General features: G+C 38.9%; 1 protein-coding gene across 4 annotated transcripts in view; it reads right to left on the reverse strand.

Annotated features, from left to right (window-relative positions):
• The window catches only part of CAMSAP2 (calmodulin regulated spectrin associated protein family member 2), an 80,038-nt gene extending 57,469 nt beyond the window's left edge, over window positions 1-22,569 (reverse strand). For 2 of the 4 annotated variants that reach the window (XM_050307094.1, XM_050307092.1), the window contains exons 1-2: window positions 22,025-22,569; window positions 10,304-10,563 (exon numbers count right to left, since the gene is read on the reverse strand). In XM_050307094.1, the coding sequence (XP_050163051.1) occupies window positions 10,304-10,563; window positions 22,025-22,163 (399 nt within the window). In that variant the 5' untranslated portion in view covers window positions 22,164-22,569. The remainder of the gene's footprint in view (window positions 1-10,303; window positions 10,564-22,024) is intronic. The other 2 variants (XM_050307095.1, XM_050307093.1) reach the window with 1 other exon arrangement.
• Window positions 22,570-22,683: the final 114 nt, after the last annotated feature.

The following is a 22,683-nucleotide window of genomic DNA, read 5'->3' on the forward strand; positions in this document are numbered from 1 at the left end:
CTTGGAAGTGAATTGAGCTCTGCAAACGGCTGGCAGCCTACACAAAACAATGCCACAGAATATATCAATATACCCCAATGGGATTTACACAACTCTTTCTGTGTAATACACCAGGAAGGTTTCACAAATGTTTATTCCCTCACAGAATGCCCATAAGGAGGGAAATCAAGCCCGAGGTATTTTCCACCAAAGCCTATTTCAGCAATATATGGTACTATCAGTCTCAAAATAACCTTAATGTGACAGAAAAAAGAGTCATAAAAAAGTCTGTATTAACTTTCTGCATCAGAGTAGAGGACACCTGAGTAAATTGCTGATCAGCAGACGTGATCTGAGGTTAGAGAGCACCAGCACCTGAACGGGAGCAGGCAGTGAATGCCACACTGCCACAGGAGGGGGTGACACACAGGGTGTGTGTGTGTGTGTCACAAGGCAGCAGCACCACGTGCCCTCCTGACAAGGGCAGCTGGAATCCTGGAATCCTGGGCCCAGCTCTCCGCACAACCTGCCAAGAAAGACAGGTACCAAACAGAGGATATTTGGAATGAGGATAAGGTTTGGGAAACAAAGCGCAGGAGAGACGTTACTGTCTCACACATGAAAGAGCTGCTCCAAAAAGGAAGGCAATAAACTGTTCGTGTTCTCAGTAGACACGAGAAAATAAGGAGCCAACACTGCATAACAGAATTTAGAAAGAAATTTAAGACAAAGGAGGTTTTTTGATGGTAGGGTTCTTCTGACTGCTGATATGGTAAAAAAACCCCTCATTACCCCCGAACCCCAGAAATTAATTTATAAATTGCAGGTCAGCATCAGTAAAAAGAGAGTAAGGTGATACAAGCTCTGTAACTGAACTTCTGAACAAATGCTGTTGACAAACAGCAAGAAAATGTCACCTGTCTTTTGACAGCACTTAATTGGCACCTACTGCAGTGGTTTGTTGCCTAAACACCATTGTGCAATTGACTCCAATATATTAGTATCCTTTAATAATGTAACAGATATCTCCATTTCACATTTAAGAAACATGCCCCTATATAATGAGATTCTGCATTGCATATTATATAAATTTAATAATTACATCTTGCAAAATTAATCTGATCCACAATTATATGCTTACCTAATATTTACATATTCTCTGCTTTTCTTGTAATTTTTTTTCTTCTTTTAGAGGCCACAATATATTTAACCTGCCACTTCTTCATCAAACCAATCAGTTAAAGAATTTCAGGTATATGCAATTGAAGTGTGTATTAGTTCATAAATACTGACTGCTAGGTCTTCTAAATTGTATTCCAAACATCCAACTTAAGGGCTACAAAAGCTCTTGCCACGTCAGCTTTTGAATGATGTGATCAGTCTTGACAACTCCCTGATTTGAATCCCTGGCTATTGCTACATGATTATATAAATTGTGCTAAAGATAGCACATTATTCTAAAAATTATTAAGCTGTGGGACCTCTTTCTGACATACACTTGACTGATTTTTCCACTGGTCTTAGATCTGTGTTTTGGGAAGGCAAAGAAATATCCTGGGAGATATCCTTCCTAATGACCTTCTGACAGATGGGGGAAAACTGAAAATATCCTACATTTATAGTGGACAGTCAATTTGATAAACAGTTACTATTGTAGTAAATTTGTAAACTATTTAACAAGTTACCAGGCAATGTTTTAATACAAGTATTGTTTTCTTTACATAGGACAAATTCTATGGGGTTTTGCTTTGGGTAATCTGGAGATACATTTCTGCATGGTAACAAAATTTCTTACTAGTTCATATAAACAGAATAGTTTAGGAAAAAAAAACCTGCTATAAGTTCCTATAAATGGTTTATAGGAATTTACTATAAATCTATTATTTACTGCATTTCCCTAAATGTCAAACAAGAAGACCAGACATACTATGGAGACTTTATGATATTTTGTCCATTCAACTTCAGGGGGGAAAAAAATCCCCAATGTTGTTAAAATTCCAGAGAGTTTGTAAGAACAAAGATTTTGTTATGATGCATTTACTGTGCTGACAGAGTGTGTTCTCTGCTGATAAAGGCGGGCAGGTTGCCAGGATTGTATGTGCAGATTAACAAATGCAGATTCTCAGTGTTCCTCTGTAGTGTATGGGAGCAGCTGCTGCATTTTGGGGAGTACAGACTGTATTCCTTCAGCAGTCAGTGTGGGTTTTTGTCCCCCTGTTGCTGTGTGTAGTACTACAGAGAGCTGGGAGTGAAGCTCTCCTTATGTTTACATGACAGACCCACACCTCCTGCTAAAAGCTGCTCACTGTTTTCCATAATAGGAAGAAAGCAGAGCTCTTCAAGGAACTGCCTGCAACAACCATGGAAGATTTTTAGCTTTCCACTATCCAGCACAAGGGTATTAAGAAAGATTTCTCTTCCTTAGCATGATTCAAACAAAGTGATGAAGAAATACCTTCTAGGTAGTCTGTAAAACAATTAATAGATACATCTTTTCCTAATAGCTCAGTTACTGTACTCCAAAATATACTTAACCCAGCAGAAGAACGACCATTTCTAAACATTTACTTAAACAACCTTTTCACATATTTAAAGAGATACAAAGAAAGTTCACAGCAGCAAACCAGCAGCCAAAAGCTGAACCACACTACTTAACAGTGTTGTTGAAATAGGAGGAAAATGTTCTTAAACTGTGTTTAACAAAATAGTCTTTCTTTCAAGGCTAATGAAAGTACTTCCTGACTTATTTAGAAAGCATTTCCTACATGGTATCTGGCATTCTTTATGGACATTAATTCATGACATATTTTTCTCATAATTTATTCCTCCTTTTAACTGGTTTCATTTTGTGCTTCAGGAGTGGGGTTTTTTTGGTCTGACTTTCAGGTGGTTGTTTTGGGTTTTTTTTAATTAAATCACCACCATCACTCCTTTTTTCTTCACCTCCCTCCAGATTACCAGCAGCACAAGAAGGAACACCAAGAATACAAACAGAAGCTCTTGGTTCAAAATTTTAGTTTGCTCAAGGCAGAAAAATACCAACTATTTTGTTCAGCCCTGGCAGCACTCAGTGTTTCCTAATTAGCAAGGAAGTGAACAAGACAGACACTGGTCAATAATAATGCATTGCTTTATTTTCTCACGAGAGGCATGAGACCTGTCTTTGGGAGGAACTACCTTCTCTTGAGGTTCACCTCATTTCCTGTCATCATTCCAAAAGCAGCAGTTTTATTTAGTAGATCAGGTATCTCGACTGGAAGATGTATGGCAATATTCTCTCCTCATTTTAGTGAAAGATTAAAATACCACAATTTTACATGAGAAGAAACGTGAGAAAACGTGCTGCTATTTCTGAACATTTCCTACTACCTTAAACTGGCAAAGGCAAATGTAAGGCCAGTTTTGTATTTCATGGTGGTTCTGAGAAGACACTTTCAGTGCAAGAGAAGCAGCACAGTTTATTCAATAGCTCTGCACAACTGGAATAAATCCTGCAAGAGCTGTCAAAAAGAACGATCAGATTTAGTTAATTTTCTATGCAAGGGTTCTTAGTGATACAAATCTGAAATGGCAGCTACAGTGGTGGAACTGTGAATAAGACCAAAAGCCTGCATAGATTTTTGTACTGAAATTAAGGATACAGGATTAAAAAAAAAAATCCCAAGGAAATAAAGCTGGAGAAATCATAGAAGGCTCTTGGTTGTTTTTAGCGTTACAGTTGCTGAAAAGACCAGCAAAGCATCCCTTGTCTGTGTTCTTCATAGACACAACTTCGGTGCCAGTAGCTCTGCTACCTTCTGCATTAGTTGCCACACCTGATGCACAAGCTGTGCCGACAGCATTCCATGAAAGCCCAAAGGATGTTGCAGAGGACTTTGTGGTTATCTGTGTCTTCCACCAATTTCTGATATGGACATACAGAAGTAAAATAAACCCTAATATAACTAACACTGATAACCTGCATGATTTGCACATACTAAGTTCAGGACAATATACCGTAGAACAAATCCCAAGTTACTGCTTCTATTTACATGACACAGAAATAAAAGCATTTTCTACATACAAGACAAACATAATTAAAAATGAGCAGCAAGCAAAACAAAATCCCCAGGCTATGAGTCAACATAAGTTGCATGAAAAAAAGCTAATAGGACACTAAATTATAAGTTAAAATGGTAAGAGCAGAATGAACTTTACAGAGAGTCACAGTAACCCAAGTGTGAACTGGCACCTCGTGCTTGAGGGAGCCTGATATCCACATTACAATGTCACACAGATGTCTGTGCCATGCTGACTAAAGTGTGATGGTATGTATGACACAGTGAGACCAGCAGAAATACTGGATCACCGTTGTCAAGCAAATGAGAACCTTACCAGGAATGCATGTGAAGAGATGAGACTAGAAATTGAGCAAAAAATACAGAACATCTGAAGATTACATTATCCCAGCCCAAAACCACAGCAGACTGGTTCTACACAGCACATCAGACTCACTAGACTAAACTCAGGTTCTGTTCCACCACTGTATTTGCTTATTATTTTAATCCTGTGTGAAACACACAACTATCAAAGATGTTCAAATATCACAAGGCAGTTACTATTAGAATCTGGTGTTTTAATTAACAAATTATGGTATTTATGGGCTCAAGTCAAGTAACTGCAAATTCTTTTTACGTGTCCTCGACTAACAAGTAATTTACAATAGCACGGAATGGAAACTTGTTGTATCATGCCTAAAACCAGAAAAAAAATTTCTTCAGGCCAGAAGCCACATCTTACTTCTTTGTTCTATAAAGTGCTTAGTGCAGGTTGTGTTGCTTTACAGAGTTGAAGGAATCCTACAGCATGAAAGAGCAGAGGCTGCAGCATGTATCTGCAAGGAACCTGGTGAGCTGCTGCAGTCCCTCCTCAAGGAGAAACACACCCCTGACGAAAGGCACTGTCATTTCCAATGAATGCAGCCTGTCAGAGACCAAAAGTCTGGACTGCAGGATGAGTTAACCACTTATTGTCTGTTATCTCATCCAGAAAGAGATCCAGATCCTGGCTACACACACAGCTGGCACTGTCAACACCCCTGCCTTCCCCAGAAGTTTCGCTGGTTGTGATTAACTCAGCAATTAGGAATGCACAACAGAAAAGCAAAACTGGTGCAAAGGTCCCTGGACTCACCTCTACTCCCTTCTCAGGGGATTCACTTCAGTCAGCTCTACTCTAGGCCTGGAAAATGAGTCCCCCTTGGCAAGTGGTCATAGGTGTGATCCTGGAGCCCGTCCTCCAGCTTATCTGCTGAAGGAGATGGAGTTTGTGCTCCCTGCAATGCCTCCACAGTGCAAACCACAAATGCAGCAACTGGGAGAATTACAGAGATTTGCCTCAAACACGTGCTCCTGCTCACTGCTAAATAGCTAATACAGGCACACCTAATTACACCTCCAATATAGCCCAGATTCTCAAACTGCTGCAGAGGAATTATTGCCAGACTTCTTCACAGCAGACACCTTCAAGGGAGGAGGTAATTTGTAGCTAAATGGATAAACAGTTTGGATGACAGCACAATACTTTTTATATTAAAACCCCATACACAGAAATTACGTCTCAGAATTAGGGAGGTGGTAATTTTTAATCCTACCAGCTGTTATGGACTTATTGCTGGGGTTTTGCAGGAGCCTCTCATTCCCTTCCCATCTTGGCTGAAAATTGCAGAACTGTATGGAGGATTTAAATGTTACTTGATTAATGACAGTAGTTCACAAAAATAATTATACATGGGTGTAAGTTTAAAGTAGCTACTCAGATGGTTGACTTTTTTTTTTGGCAACAGTATTTTTCCAAATTGAGAGTTCAATTTTTAATAGAAGTTATGCTTTTTGATTACATTATGCTTAACATGGTTTTTATACTTTCCTATACTGAAAATACAATATAAAAAATATTTTCCTGGATATAGTACTTATACAAAGGGTATCCATTAACCTTCTTCAAGTCACTAAATTTTATTTAAGAACTAAATGCTTTAAAATGCCTTGCAAGTTAGTAACTTCTTTTGTAGTCAGCTGTAAATATTCTATCAATATCCAACAATAAGCGTAGGAAAATCGATTTTTCTGGTGCAAATTTGGCAAAAGTCTGTACACCCCCTAACACAACACTGTTTTTAAGCAGGTATATCAAGATTTGATATTATTACTCCTCCAGCTAGAAATTCAGTTGGTTTTGGCCCTGCCACATTAGGGACAGACAGGGCAGAACACAAGTCCACAGCTGGGGTAATTATGCAACTTCAGTGTCCCTGCAGAGCGTCAGGCAGCACAGAACCAAGATGCTGATTCTTTCTTCCTTTCCCCACATGGCACAAGTGCATTGCAGGGACTTGAGGGAAGGAAAGAATTTCTTAATTCCTCTCTGAATCTGTTTATTCTTCCCTCCACTTGAGGCAAATTGAAAGAGACCATATGAATACCAAATGACCGGCCTGATTAAATATCAGAATTCTCATAAAATGATTTGGCTTGGAAAATACATTATTCAGTTCATATAAAATTCTTGTCATAATGCAGAAACTTGTCCAAAAGCCTCTGACTCATTCTGTAAGAACAGACATGTATGTTTTTAAAATAAATAGATACAACACTTACATGGGAAAAAACAAGAAAAAATCCCAATTGCCTTCCTTTACCTGTCATTTTAAGGTTTAAGTCAGTTTGGGTTATGAATACATAGGAAATTTAGGAAAGATAATCAACCAAAGTTAACCTTGACTTGAACACTGATCTATGTCTGTTATAGCTGGAAGATCAAAACAAAATTATTGCATCATTATCAGAACCATGCTGAATTCTTAAGCTATTTCTGATTTTTACAGCTTGTCGAAAACCTCACAACTCCATATGGGAGTGCCTGCTTAAGACAGATTTTTTTTTTTTTTAATTAAATTGGAACTTGCCAACTAAAATAAGAATCTCTGCAAATATTTTTGCAACTTAGCTTCCATAAACTTTTTAAACATCCAATGGTTCCTTTTGTACTGAAGTATAATTTACAGGAGAAAAATATTCTGGTTCTTGGTTGAACACCTTCGATTCCAAGCTCTAGACTATTTCTGCACTGTTTGAAGTCTGGCATAGCAGAGACAAGACCATATAAATTTCAACCAGAAGACTAATAACATGGTATTTGATTCTTTTGCTTCCCTACAAAAATAAAGACAACAGGATGATCCTTTCAAACACGAAGAGTTAACAAAAACTAACATAGAATTAAGTTTTAATACCTTGCAATACATGGAGAACAAAAATAGAGGTACCACTGAATAACCCAGCTTTTGGTTTTAACAGAGAGCAAAATAAGAGCTGTGAAAAAAACCAGACCTAGACAAGGACTAAACAAATCCCCCTCCAGAGGGAATTCCCTACCCGTACACAGGGAAGGCTTTAACAGATGCCTTTGCTTCTGTTCCTATGTGTTCATTTCATAAATGCCTCTTTACTAACCACATTCCACCAGAGGAAACTGATTTTTAAATAGACGTAAATACACATGTATGTATACACATACAGAAACACACACAAACACAACAATTTGCAGCCTCTCAAATTAGATCCTAATGCAGCCAAGTCAGTCATGACTAACAAGGAAACTGCCATCTATCCTGACCCCAGTGCAAAGGAGCACATCCATTTCCTAGACTTTTCCAAGGAAGACTTTAATGTCTTCCTAGAAAAAAGTTCAACCTAAGAAAGAGAGAAAACCAAAATTTGATATGTAAATAGTAAATAGTCACACGTGAAGTAAGTCAAAAATGCCCCCAGACATCACTGCACAAACATTCAGTACAAGGCATTCCAAGTAGTTGTCCACAACTAAATATATTATAATGCACATGTAAAACTAAAACATTCCATACTCAGATCTCTTTTCCATAGCTCCATTTTATAATATAACTTACCTCTTTTTCAGCTAGAGAAATGCAGTACATCTAAGCTGATAACAAGAAATATTCCCTAACAAACATCAGTGTCTGTGCCCTATTCATGGGGGAGACAGGCTAGCAAAGACTATACTATTTTCTGTTGAATTACTCAAAATTACATTGAACACGATTTTAACACAATCTGGTCTACCAGAGGAACATATGAATTAATTACATATGAAAACTTTCTGTTCTATGTAATTGAAAAGGAAAAATTACTCTGTGCTCTAAAACAGGATACACATTTAACTTTGTAAGGCTTGTAGAAATTGTGACATATGGAACACTAGGAAAAGCTACTGGAAGGCATCAAGGGAAAAGACTGTCAATACTGCAACAGCCAGATTTGAAGTTCTCTGCCAACTTTACTAATTGTATAATAAGGAAAAAGGTTGAGGCTTTCCAACTAAAATATAGTACTGCTGCTAGGACTTGCACAGGAACATGAGCATGGTTTGACAAAGTAAAATCCTTGGGCTTAGAATATTAGCACTGAGACTACAATTTCACAGCCATTTCTTTGGTGGCAGTTATTTTGGTAATGGCTGCGTTTCTGCCCAAGGCAGTTGTGTTCCCTCTCATTGCCACAGCCCAGCTGCCTGTGGACTAACTCAGCAGCACCAGCACACTCACACATCGCTGGCACTGCAATGGGGACCAGTGACCCTGGGCAGAGCAGCAATCTGGGGATGTCGACTGTTATGATGATGTTTGAACAGCTACTTGTTGGGCTATACCTCAATAACACAGGAAAGAAGGGCACAAACAGCCACACAGGCACAAGAGGAAACAAGAAATGGCTCTTGTAATGCACTTTAAGCCCCATGAATTACTAAATCAAAGATCAGCAGACCCAGCTAGATAATACTGACACTTTTTTTTCCAATTGATAACTCTGAGAGGAGACGGCTCTTACAACTACTCTAGACAGGGATTAAATTAAAATAATTAAATGGGAACAGCATAAATGCAAGTCAATAAACTTATCTTCCTTCAGAGACAAGAACAGAACTAAGTTCTATACAACATAAACAGTCAGGGAATTTATTTTTTAAATGCTTTGACTTCTGTGAACAGTAAAATCACTTAGAGTTGTTTAGATTGGAAAAGACCTCTGAGATCATCAAGTCCAACTGTTAAGTCCATACTTCAGTGTGGTTTATTTGCCAATTCACAGCTTCTTCTATGAACATGCCATTTGCTCTTTGCTGAGCTCACCTTTTTAAAAGGGATATTAAGATCAAAAAAAAGAGACTGGTGTAATTTCAAGTTATCTGCATTCACTGATCACGGTTTCACCATAAGGAAAGAGTGCCTTGACTAGTCTTATTACTATTAGTTCTTCAGACCTTAAGCATTCTATGACCAGGAAAGAATTTTCAAATAAAGAGACAAATTAAAGTGGAGATAATGAATTCAGTCTTTACATCTCAGTAACTCAGTACTGCCACTTCTTCAAAAACATTTGTGCAAACTAAGAGGCCTAATACTTCTAGGCAATACCATAAGGAGTAAATCATTAATTACTAACTAGTAGCTTTTATATCACACCTGTAAAGCCTCTGCAACTTATCACTTGATACCAACTGATCAAACAAGAGAGACTCTCTAGTTATGTTCTGCCAAATACTTGTTTGTCTTCTTACATGTTAGTAAACACAAGTTGCTAATAAGCTGATGATAAAACCATAGCTCTATTAATTTTCACCTTCCTTGTAGCAGCAGCTACAGGTCACTGACCATAAATACTTAAAGTTTACGTAATGTATTCCCTATATTAAATATTAAAAAATAAAAAGGGGAACATATTTCACTTTAAATGTAATAGCACCTTATTTTTATTCTGTCCTATTGTCATTTGCTAAACAAACATATGTAGCCATCCTTTTTAAAGATAATTCTTTATAATTCAGCTCCAAACAAGGAAGGAATGACTCAGGAGCTTAGTAATAGAATCATTCATCAGTTGAACTAATGTTTTAATTACCAGTTCTATAAAGCAAAGACATATTATTAAAAGTCTCCATGAAAAAATACCATTGTTGTGAGTTTTACATTGACTTAAAGTGATCATATTGTCACTGCAATATTTAAAAAGGGAACACGTGAACTAAGCAGAATGATAGATGTATTCTAGCATTAATACAAAAGAAATACACCCGTATTTCTGACAGCTGAGGAGATGAGAAAAAACCCAAACCAAAACAATCATAAACTTCTCAGCAATGAATCACATGTAACTCTTGAGAAAAACGCTTCAACATAATGGTGCATGTTAAAAGACAGATATGTAGGTACTGGGAGTACACAGGCCAGGAGAAGAAATGTATCACACAAGCTCTGAACACTCACCATCTGAATTGGTTTTTTGTGAAGATCTCGCTCAGTCACCAACTTTTCTTGGTCAGTGACATAAAGGCCTTTTTGTGCCAGGGCTTGTATAACAGCATCATGACCTAGAAGTGGTTTTGCAGCATCACTCTTGAGAATAAGGCTCCCAGCACGACAGTAGAGCTCGGCAGACAGCAGCAAGTTAACAACAGGTGGTTTAATGTGCTCCTGGTCATACTGGTCTGTGTAAAACGGTTCTCGAAGTTCTTCTGGAACATTTTCTGCAAAGGAAAAAAACCCACTAGTTAGAATCAGAAAGGATAGATATGGTATTAGGGTTTTTTTTTTAAATATATATGAATTCAAAATTACATTAATGAAAGCATAGTCATAATCAAAGAAAGGTCAGAGTCTTTACCAGGCATTATGATATAAAATACTGGGAAAAATTTCATACAAAGGTAACATTTGAACTATAAATAGCAACTTAAGAAAAATTCAAAGAGCTTCACACTGCCAAGGACACAACAAAAGGCCAACCTGTGGTTTACAGCATCATTACTTGAAAATTTCTTGGCTTTGACAAATACATGCCCAAACATTCTCATTTCCTTTGGCATAACATTATATAGGTCAGACATATAAAGGCAGAACAACACCCATTGAAACACAAACCCTGGTCTCTGTTACAGTAACAAAATGGAACTGAAACATTGTATTTCAGTACAGAATAATTCAGGACAAAAATCAGCCTTCTAGGTTTCATATATGCAAGACAAATTTGATTACTATACTATCTATTTCAAAGGCCATGCACCACAGCATGATGACAACCCAGAAGTTAAGCATGGATACATGGATGTTTTAGTGAAATTAAAAGAATGGAAAAAGGTGAAAAAATATTATCAGTTTCCTTCTGACAAAGTACTGAATTCTTTTATTTGCCTAGTTGTGTTACTGACTTTTCTTAAAATTGTGGCTTTCCTCCTTTTTCAGTGAGCTGGCTTACCACCCACAGAAAGCTATGCAAGATTCTGTATGCTGAGATTTTAGCCCCAAAATTAGCATTCCAAGACAATCTAATAGTGGTCTCAAATACTGTTCTTAACACGGAACAGGCAGACTACATTTATAATTGTCTACCACAAAAGTAATAATTATAACTTAATTAAATATGGTCCTAGATCAAATGAAATTAAATCACAAGTGAAGTGGAAAACAACTTTCACATTTTTAGGCATACACACTGCAAGATGCTCCATTTTCCTCCCATAAGAATTTCATTCTCCATTGTTGTGAAATTAGTTAAGCCAACAACACTTATGGGATCAAGAGCATGTGATTCTATCCCTGAGTCCAAATGGAAAAAGCCTGTTTAATTGCTAGAGGAAAAAAATAATTGCGTAGGAAAGCAGTGATGCAACTCCAAGTTCCCATCCCCTTTGCCTTCAACTGGCTAAATGGCTGAACAGCCAGGGCTGGAAGCAGAGGCCGAGTAAACAGCCCAGAAAGGGTGGAGCACAGGAGAGAGAGAGAAAACAGAACATGCCATCACAAGATAATGACAGATTATCTCCTTCCTCATACATATTCCATTGCAGTTCATGGGCTTCCATTATGAGTTTTGCAAAGTGCCAGCTGCCTTCTAGTTGGGAAAGAAGATACACCTTAGAGAGTGCAAAACGTGAAAGAAATTTTAACACACTTTAAATGCCGTAAGGATGGTGTGAAAAGGGTAAGCTATCACTGCTTCCTTTGCCGATTCAAGTGAAAGAGAGGTATAGTTTATAATTTGCTTAAACCATGAGCCTGAATTTGGCAAGACCACTGACAGCTCTGCTTTAGAATATAGATCAAAATATACTGTCAGCACAACTACTCTGCCCTTTAAAACACAAATCCAATGCCTAACAACTTTACTTTTTAACAAGATAATAATAAGACTGCTGACAAAAATACCTACCAGTCTCAGGAGATGATATTGCAAACTTCTCTTCCCAACCTCCCACACTGACTCCACGGGACCTGGAGACATCCAGTCCTACAAAAAGCACCTGTACTTGGGGAACTCTGAGCTGCCAGGCAGCATCTCCCCAGGTATTGTTTTCATCTATCTCAGTTCCATCTGCCCTTCTTTCTTTTCCCTGTTTGTCCACACGTTGTCTATTTAAACATTAAGTTTATTATTTCTAAAGTCCTTGAGGCTCCATCTCCACCTCAGGATCAGAAGCACAGTCCTGATTATCAGGGCTTTATCCTCTACAGTTCCAAATGCTGATTTTTAGAACAGTCTTTATGCTATTTCCTCAAGCTAGAGAGGATTAGAAAACAGCAGATTTTGCTTTTGGAAAAAAATGAATAAACACACAATGAAAAACCCCAACCTGAACAAACAAATAAAACCCCAAAACAAAAAAACAGCACACCCCCTTTTTGAAGCAGATGAGAAGTTTGATGAGGGCAGGGGGAAACAGGGAGGAACAGAGAAAGGCATTTGTAATTTCTTCTTCTTTCCCATATGACAAAAACACCTTTTGAGGCAGGACTAGTTAGCTACACAGAAACAAATCACATACTCTGGAGTTCAGATTCACTGAAGACAATAGCAGATTTCAAGTCTGAAAATTGAGCCCAAAGAAAAATTTCAAGACAGCAAACAATAAACCTATCACCCCTAATTCTCATCTTCTGTATCACCAAAACAGATCCTGAAGTGACAAGATTAAGATGCAATAAATGCATTTATCATGAAAAAATGATATCCACTACTGGGATTTAGTAATTAAAGACTCAGGACACTAAAAAAACCCACAAAACCAAAAAACTCAAAATCAAACAAACAACACCAAAAAAACCAAGCCCCCCAAATAGGCAAATAGAACTATTTATAAATGTTATTTCTGCTTCTGAAAAATACAGAAAATGACAAAATGAGATGTATGCCATTTTTTTTACCTCATTGGTGTTCATAAAAACAAATCTAGAAGAGAAACTTACTGGTGTTCATAAAAATAAAACCAGAAAAGAAATTTATCAGAAAACTAGAACACAGAAACAAGAGGCTAGGAAGAGAGACTGTGGCTACAGACATTCTGAACGTATAGAAACATGTGACAGTGAACAAACAAGGCATCCCTGCTGCAACGAGATCAGAAGTCTTTACAAAAACTCCTGTCACAGTTCCCTCCACACACAGACAGGAACACGGGCACTCTGCCCCACTTTATAACCTGTATTGAACTGTTTGAGATCAGAATAGCTCTTGATAGTAGTCAAACTGTGTTCCCACGTTAGCTTTTTGTTAAAAAAAAAAAAAAAAAAAAAAGGCCAGCACGTAAGTAACAGACAGAGAAAAGTCTCCTATCTCAAAGCAGAAGTCCTTCCAGAATTGGCATGTGCTGCCTGTGAAATCCCGTGGAAGGGAATTTCAAGGCTACATCCAGTTCTCAGCAGATTACCAGAACAATCAGCAGGGTCAAAAGCCTTTATTAACAATTCTGGCAGGACTGGAGGTTGTTGAACGGGCTCTGTTAGAGAGAGAAGAATCTTAACACTAATCCCCAATATGTGCCCTTTACCCTTCCCTTTCCTTTGCCCAGCTGACAAGTGGAGTCCTTCAAGATTAAACTGGGAGGTAAATCACCAGTTTCAAAATAAACACCTTGTTGCATTAGTGCCACAATGTACCATCACTGTCTTACAGAGGTATTGAGAGGGAGTGGAACACATGAAACACAGATGGCACATGGGGAACTGGGTGTATCGTGAGAGGGCTGCTGGAGGATCCACCTGCACTCTTCCAGCACACAACAGGCAGGTTTTGGACACATGGACTTGGGCTGTGCAGTGAGTGCTAAAAGGCAGTGGGCACGAGCTGACACAAGGAAAAAAGTTCTTCAAAGAGAGACCACCAGAGCACAGGCAAGGGTTGTCTGGGAATCCAGCTGTGAAACCACCATCCACAGGGACTTCCAAAACTGTGGACAAGGCCCTGAGAGACCTCTTTGAACTTTGAGGCTGTTTTTTCTTGGACAAGGAGATTAAACTAGATGATCACCCCATTTTTTTCTGAAAATTGTGAACAGCACCACAGATTGCAATTTTGGAAGCAATTTTGGTATTCTGAATTTTGTAAATACTGAAATGTAAAGAGGATAATTGAAGCGAATGGACAAATTCAGTACACAGGGAAAAAAAACAAAAAAGAAATATCACATTCGCCCAAAACAGTAGCACAAACTTCATCAGGTTAACTTCAAAAAAGTATTCAACACATCTTCAGATAATTTTTCATAAATTATAATGGAACCATAAGTCCTGCAGACGTCCCCTTTGGAGAAGAAAAAATAAAAATAAATAAATAAAAAATTAAAGGGGTTATTCCAAGCTTTAAAGCAAACGAGGGATTATTATTTTTCCATGCTGTGGTTTAATCCCAGCTGCAACTAAGAGGCCCAGCAACTTGCTCTTTCCCCTCCTCTGCCTGGTGGCATGAGAGGATAGGGAGGAGTATTGGAAAAAAGTAAATCCTGTGAGCCAAGAACAATTCAATAATTGAAACAAAGTAAAATATTATAACAACAACAATAATAATGAAAGGGAAAAAGATAGGGTGCTGCCTACCCCCAAGCCAGCCAACTCCCCCAGTTCACAGTGAGCAGGACGATCCATGGTTTGGGACATCCCTTTGGCCAGTTCAGGGCAGCTGTCCTGGCCACTCTCCCTGCCAGCTTCTTGTGCACCTTCTCGCTGGCAGAGCGGGACACTGAGGAGTCCTTGACTGAGGGTAAGCACTGCTGAGCAACAACTGAACCACTGGTGTGTTATCAACAGTGTTCTCCCACTGAACCCAAAACACAGCGCTGTGCCAGCCACCAGGAAGAAAATTAACTCTATTCCAGACAAAACCAGCACACTTCCCACGATGAGATGGAAATGCAACTTAATTTTCCATTTAGACAGACCGTTTTAAAGGGCAGGAATCATCTAAAAATTATTCGTGGATACCACTACTGAATTTACCTTTAAAAGCTGTTGCATAAACAAAACTCTCTGCTCAGGTAAGTGTGAATTACTCCTTGGAAGACTTTACTTTTTGGTTTGTTGAATCAGTCTGCCACTTCCATAGTTCTTGGCTAGCAGGCAGTAGGTGTACTTCTGCCTAGGACGAGTATCTGAAAGGTCAACCTCCATAAATTTATGGCAGACTCAACTTCAGTATTACCATTCTTAACTTTGTCCGCCTTGCTAAGCTGAACTTGAGAGATTCTTGGACTTACCATCACAGAAGTAAAAAGGACTCAACCTCCTGCCTCTAGATGATACAAAAATAGACCACTATCCACTGCTTCAACAGCTGTTCTGCACTTGTAAGGGATTCCTTATTAAAAACAAAAACAAACTCCCAAAAAACCCCAAAATAAAACAACAACAAACCCAAAACATCCAAGGAAGAAATATGCACAGGCTTTACCCTCATAGCCTAATCAGACTTCAGTTGTTTTTGAACACTGAGAATCACGCAAGAAATGCTCTGCTGGGTCACACTAATTGCCTGTCCCATCCAACATTCTGTCTTGGGTAGCACAACAGGAAGCATTCCTCACAAAACCTCCAGAATGTGTCTGGGACTGGCATTTCTTATTAAAATGGGAAGATTAGCATCTACCTTACTAAAACCCGTTTATCGATGCAGGTTTAAATAAACAAAAGAATGACTTAGATTTAACCCTGGTAATAAGGGGATCAATTCTTATTAACATAAATGCCTTCAGAACTTATTTTTAGGAGAGGCGAGTTATAAGAAAGGATTATAATTAAACTATTATCTTTACCTATCTCACCCAGCTAGCACCCTGATGACTGTTATAGACAAGTTAGGATTTAAATAGCTTATTATGGCTATTTAAATATGGCAATAGACTGATCTGGAGAAAAAACACTTATTTCTTGAACTATTGCAAGACTTTGTTAAGCCAAGGAAAATTTTTTGCCAGCCATAACTAGATAGACTTGAACAGACCCATCTGCTTTGGTGTCTGGTTTAGAGCTTCTCTCAGCTTAAGACTGCTTCTAATGGAATAAACCATGAAGGAAACAGCTAGAACTATACAACATTTACATTTGGAAATTATACTTCAAATACTACATTTCAACTCTGTAGCAGAAAGGTTTATTACTGCCACCTGATCCAGTAACAATGTATTGTCCAAGGGGATAAAAAATTAAAAAAAGAGGTGAGGAGAAAGAACTCACTCTACTTTTCTTATAAAGTCTTGAATGTTTTTCACCCCCACCATCTTCCAGAACGACCAGCAAAAACACTCATTCAGAGCCCTGGGTTTAGCAGAGCAAGTAGTTGAAAGTCACTGATTTCAGGAGTGGAATTGTACCCAGCTGTGCTCACTAAAATCCTCCAGATATTTGTAGAATGGAAGTGACATAACATCTCCTATTGGAAAAGTGAAACATTCCTGATCAATAGCAATATTTCAATACTCTTCAGGTTTGAATGTGAGCCACTTTTAAAGATGGAGTCGCTAAAGTAACCCAAGTCGCTAAAGATTACCCTAAATCACAGTGGGAAGGGAAGGAAGCTAAAATATATCTGCTGTAGTAACTGCAGGGATGGTCAAAAAATATAAAGAGAAACCAGGTACAGGTAGAAGAAATCTATTTCATCTCATCACCTGACATTGACAAGCCCTTGGCTACAGTCTGGTGGTCAGACCTATTACATTCTGCAGACAAGCACTTCAAATTGTAAAGGCAAATAGGCTCAAAACAGGCTCAATGGCATGAAGTCATTGAAAGAACAGATTCCAAGCTATCCTCTCCAAGGGAGGTACACCGTGTACTAAGAATTCTGCAATTTTAACTTACGAATCACCTGCCGCAGGTTTGGACACGCGCAGTGTTACAACTGCAGGTGACTGCTGAGCACAACGGGGCCAGAAGCTCATACAATGTTATGTCTTTAAGTGATCTACAGTCAAAACTATATTTCAAGTGTATTCTACAGAAAGGAGTGATACAATCACCTGCTAACTAGAACTGATTATTAGTCTAATCAACTGATTTTAGAAGAACTGACTGAAGCTTTGATTTGTCAGCAACTATTTTAGAGGTGTGATGGAATCTAATAAAAAAATTTCTCCCAAGAACCTCAAACATTTTCTTTCGTACTCCAAACCCTTATACAGAGTTTTGCTTGCTGCCACACTGAATAAAAGTAAAGAAATCAGGTCTGCTAGGAAAAGGTTAAGATGTGTTCTGGCCTGCAACACCCAACAGAACAGATGAGAGTATTTAGCTACAGCTTGTTTCTGTCAGATACACAGTGTTCGTTTCCTCCCGTCTACTGGCAACATGTGCAAATGGCAGTAAGTAGCCACATACGAATTCTGAAAATATTAATCATCAGGAGAGAGCTATTTTTAAGTTTCTTGGGTAACATTTAGTTGCAGATGATGCAATTTGTAATCTATTGCTTCAAACATGTATAAAGGATAAATTTAGTGTTAGAAGGTAGATGGACTATTCCATTTGATTGCAGAAAACATAATAATGGTTAGGGCAAGCATTCAGACTTGTGCGGCTTTTATTCAGTTTTTAGTTTATTCTGGTAAAAAACAAAATCTCATGCTAACCAGTGAAATTTCTACTGTAGCAGGATAACATGTTGTATGGAGAACAGCAAAAGATTTAACTTGACTTTAAAACTGTTCCCATAATTTTCTGAGTCATACACAGAGATATTCTTAACTTAGTAACTAAAATTTGGAAGAAAAGCTGTCTGAAAAACCTATTTTCTAAGAGTACTCAGGAGTCCCCTACCAAATGGGAAGAACATGTTCAAGAATTCATCTCTTTCTTCACACTAGACAAGGTTCTAGAGAAGCAATTCTGAGCTACAAAAGCACTGGAAGCACTTGGGAGGACAAAATTATAATTCAAGATAATTTTGATCAGTGGAAGAAGTGGTTTGAAAATAGGATGTAGTTATGTAAGTATAGCTGCAAAGCAGGAACCTACAACAGTACAATTACAAGATGGGAACAACTGAGTAGGCAGCAGTTCTGCAGTGAAAGATAGAGAGCTACAGTGAATCACGGACTGGATGAGTCAACAATTCTAGGCTGATGCAAAAATGACAACATCATATTTTAGTGAATAAACGAGAGTATTATAGATTGGAAAGATGAAGTAATTTTTCAAAAAAAATTACCTTGTACTGGCAGTGGTTTAGCTGGACCATTAGATCTAGATTTAAGGACAGAACTCACACAAACCAACCACAGGAAAAATACTTGAACAAGCAAACAAACAAACAATAAACAACCCTCCAAAAAAACAAACACCAAAACACGGGAGCAAAACAGTTTGACTTACAAAAAAGAAAAAAGTCTGTTTTGTCTATACAACACAACAGAGAGGAGATGCTGCTTTTATTGTATATGGTAAGGTGCCCCCCATTCTCACACACACCAGGAAGAGGTTATTGGGTTAACAGTGTGGCAAGAGACATCAAGATTCTGTTCAAACATCTAGAGACAAATAAGGTTCAAATTGACTAGCAGACATACTGTGGAAGCTCTATAATTAGAGATTTTCAAAAAACAGGCTAAACAAACATCTGTCAGGAATGATGTATATTTAGCTCAGCCTGTCTTTAGGATGGCAAAGGGACAACAAATTTTCCAGGCACATTTTCTGTGACTACAGTAGAGTAAGAAGGCAAAAACTTCACATTCCAAAATAATGAAATCCACTTCTGTTTGGGAAAAGGGCACAGAGTATCACAACATCAAGACCTTTTTCAACCTGCTCCTACAAAATAGGTCCTGTTATTCTCCTAAGTTGAAGGATATAGTGTCTATACAGTTCAACCAGTTCTTTGGAAAGCAGTTTTTCTATACTGAAATGGTTAATTCCCAGCATTACAAGTCAAGGCTAAAATTAAGTGTTTGCAGATTTAATTTCTAATGTCAAACATTCCCTCTGCCATACTTCACACTTTTTGTGAATTCCACCCCCACCTTCAGTTACTGCAAGCCCTGCCTCTTAAACAATTTGGTTATCACAAAACGTTTAAACTGACATATCCTAACACTGACACATTGTCTGCAGCAAAACACCAAGACACAAAATCTTCCACTCCCTCGAGACTTAAATATGAATTCTGTCTTCAATTGGTGTCTCTTTAAAAATTCTTCATACAAGAAGCCTTTAGCATGAGTGTTGTTATACTTACTCTCTTAAGACACCTCACTAATAAGACAGCTTATTTTGACCTGCTTGTGTTGTGGGCCAAACTCTATACTTGTAGCTTCACCAAGAACAATAGCAATAAACAATTTGTCTCTCAGGTTTTGGTCATAGGTATCAACCAAACACAAAATCACTAGTAAATGCTAATAAACAGTACTTATTTCAAAGTATTTTTTCACATCACGTAGCCAAGCTGTAGCCACAATTTTGATTGTGTTAAAATATGTTTTTAAATATGTGACAGAGGTGCCCTGAAAGATGTGCCTGTTTGATACATAAAGATTTAGATTTCTTCAATGGATACATGATTTTAACAACTTATGGCTTTTCATTACTCAAAGCCAATGGCACTACTTTGTTTCAGAAAGGGTAGAGGAAAAAAACCCTTCATTTCCCCTGCCCACTTAAGGAACTCCAGTATTTTAGGGATAAAAAAAGAAATAATATGTGGCATCTATAAATACACTAATCTTCCTTTGTATTTCCTTTGTACAAATGTATATAGCAATAGGTAAAAGTCATGACTGAGGCTGTGATCTACTCCCAAGAACTAAAATAATTTAGCAAACCCAAACTTCCTTCCTTCTTGGAAAAGGTGAAGGTCAGTTCTTCTGTTGCACTCCAAGTATAAAGGAAGCGTTTGTACTGCAGACATGCAAATCCTGTGTGCTGTTTTTCCCTACTTCAGCCACAAACTCTTCTTTGAGGTTTCTAGTTCTATTAACTCCAGTGGAAGATCTGAGAGCAGAAACACTACAGTTGTGTATGTTTACCTCTCTTCCTACTATTACATTACTGCAGTATTTAGAAAGCAGATGGAGCAATTATCTCTTCTAATCATGTTTCATTTGTGCATCTCAGAACAACCCCAACAACGAAGAGAAAGAGTAAAGGAATTTGTTTTGGATCACACATTTTACTGCAAGTGGCTTCAACATCCAACAGAAAATCAACCTGTATAAACTAAGACATTTCAGCCATAGGTCGAGAATCTGCCAAACTCCAGTAGAAAAGATTTTCAGGTTAGAATGCTGGGTTATATAATTGCACAAGCATTGTACACTCAGAATCCCATGAGCAGAGCCTATAGAACCAAGTTACCTGAAAATATGATCTCTGAAAATGCTGAATTAAGTTCTTCCAAGAATTTCTACTACTATTTTACCTCTCATGTCTGCATAGCTAATAAAGCTATATATAAAAAACCCCATTACATACTTGCCCAGATTTCTCAAAGAAAACTAAGCAGAGTTTATTGACAAATCCTTATATGGAAACAGTATTTTGATCTTTTTTTCTTTCTAAAGTGATGAACGTGCACATCATTTCAGTAGCTCCTGCGCTACTTCACTAGGTTCAAGTACTTTAAAAGTGGCTTTTTGGAAGCATTACATCACATCAAATATCACCAGTTCCCGGAGGCATCATAAAGGTATGCCTTTAACCCTGTCCAAACACATAACAAAGCCCTGGCCCTGAACATAAAAGGTGCAAAATTCCAGAAGGAGAAACCTTTTCCTGCTTTTCTACCAAAAATAGGGATAAAAATATTGACTGATAATATCTAACTCATCTTTCAAAAAACCCATTATTTTTAATCCACAGAAAATGAAGTGATTAATATACTACAGCTATACAAAAGACAGGAAAAAAAAAGCAGCTTGGTGAATTTTCAGAATGCTTCCCTTAGAAGACCTCTGCAAGTCTGGTATTCCTCAGGGCCCAACAATATTTCAGGCACAGAATAATAGGTCTGGTATTCCTCAAGGCCCAGGTTTTCAAAGACAGAGCACTGATGCCTTTTGGAGGCATTACAATCAATTCCATTTACACTCACAGACAAGGAGAGCCTTCTGTATTGTGCAGGCCAAAACCTGGCATTAAATGCTCTTTTTCCTGAAACAATTTTTTTTTCTTAACCACTCAAATGGCTACAGGCTACTGTCACACATGTCAAAACTAACAGCATGCATCCATTTCCACTGCTAGCCCCCAGTTCAGCTCTATATTAGGAAATAATATTAGAAAATATTAGAAAAAAATTTCAAGACGACAGACAAACGTGGACTGCTCGTGATTTTTCGCATTCTAGAAATATGACACGGGTAATAAATAAGACACCATTTACAGAGTTCGATTCCTCAAATAAAATTGTATTAGCGCCAATACACAAAAAATACTCGATAATGGAAATAGTGGGACTACTCCAAAAAGACTAAGGGTCATTAAATAAAAACAAAAGAAAACAAAACACCAAAAAAAAAAAAAAACCCAAAAAAACCCAAAAAAAACCCCAAAAAACCCGGCAAGGTGTAAGCGATGTTAATGATATGGGAACAGACCGAAACCATTTCTCACACATCTCCTACCCCCCCTTCCCAGCTCCTCAGGGAAGGGCTCGCACGTCCTCAGTAGCGAAGCAACCAAGCAGGAACCAGCATCAAAGAAAGGGAAGAAGGAGACGCCACCTACCTGTCCCAAAGGCTTTGGCCACCAGCCAGGCCAGATTACAGGCGATTTTCGCTCGGGAGAAATCATAATGGTCAAAGGGTTTGATGGCAGGAACAATGAAAGTCTTCCTCATCTCCTTGGCGTCTGCGGCATCCCCCATCTTCTCACAGGACCCCCGGCAATTCGGAACTTACATGGTTGTTCCTCCTCCCGCGCCCAGGAGAGCGGGCTGTAAATACGCCGGCAGCAGCTGAGGGCAGCGCCGGACCCAGCTGTCCGTAAAGGGCTAACGCCGCCTCCCGCCTTCCTCTGCACAGGAATGTAGCCGAGCCCGAGTGTCCTCTTCTTCCTCCTCCTCCTCGCTCTTTGTCTCAATTCACTCCCGCCGCCGTCCCTCCGCCTCCGAAAAAATGCCCCCGGCGGCCCCGGCCCCGCGTTCCCCGGGGACACCCCGCGGCCAGGGCCGGGAGCCCCGCGCGGCCGCCAGCCCCCCGGCCCGGGGCGGGAGCCGCCGGCAGGGCCCCCGCAGGCCGGGACGCGGCCCTTCCCGGCGCCGGGATGTCAAAACGCCGGGGACCGGCCCCAAAACGCCGCGCAACTCCGCTCCGCTCCGCAGCCGCGCCAGCGGCGCCCGTGCGGGCCGGGAGCAGTGCGGGCTCCCCCGGCGCTGCCCGGCGGCC

This window comes from Myiozetetes cayanensis, unplaced genomic scaffold (assembly GCF_022539395.1).
Source record: "Myiozetetes cayanensis isolate MyiCay16 unplaced genomic scaffold, myiCay2020 scf12, whole genome shotgun sequence".
NCBI classification, from domain to species: Eukaryota; Metazoa; Chordata; class Aves; order Passeriformes; family Tyrannidae; genus Myiozetetes; species Myiozetetes cayanensis.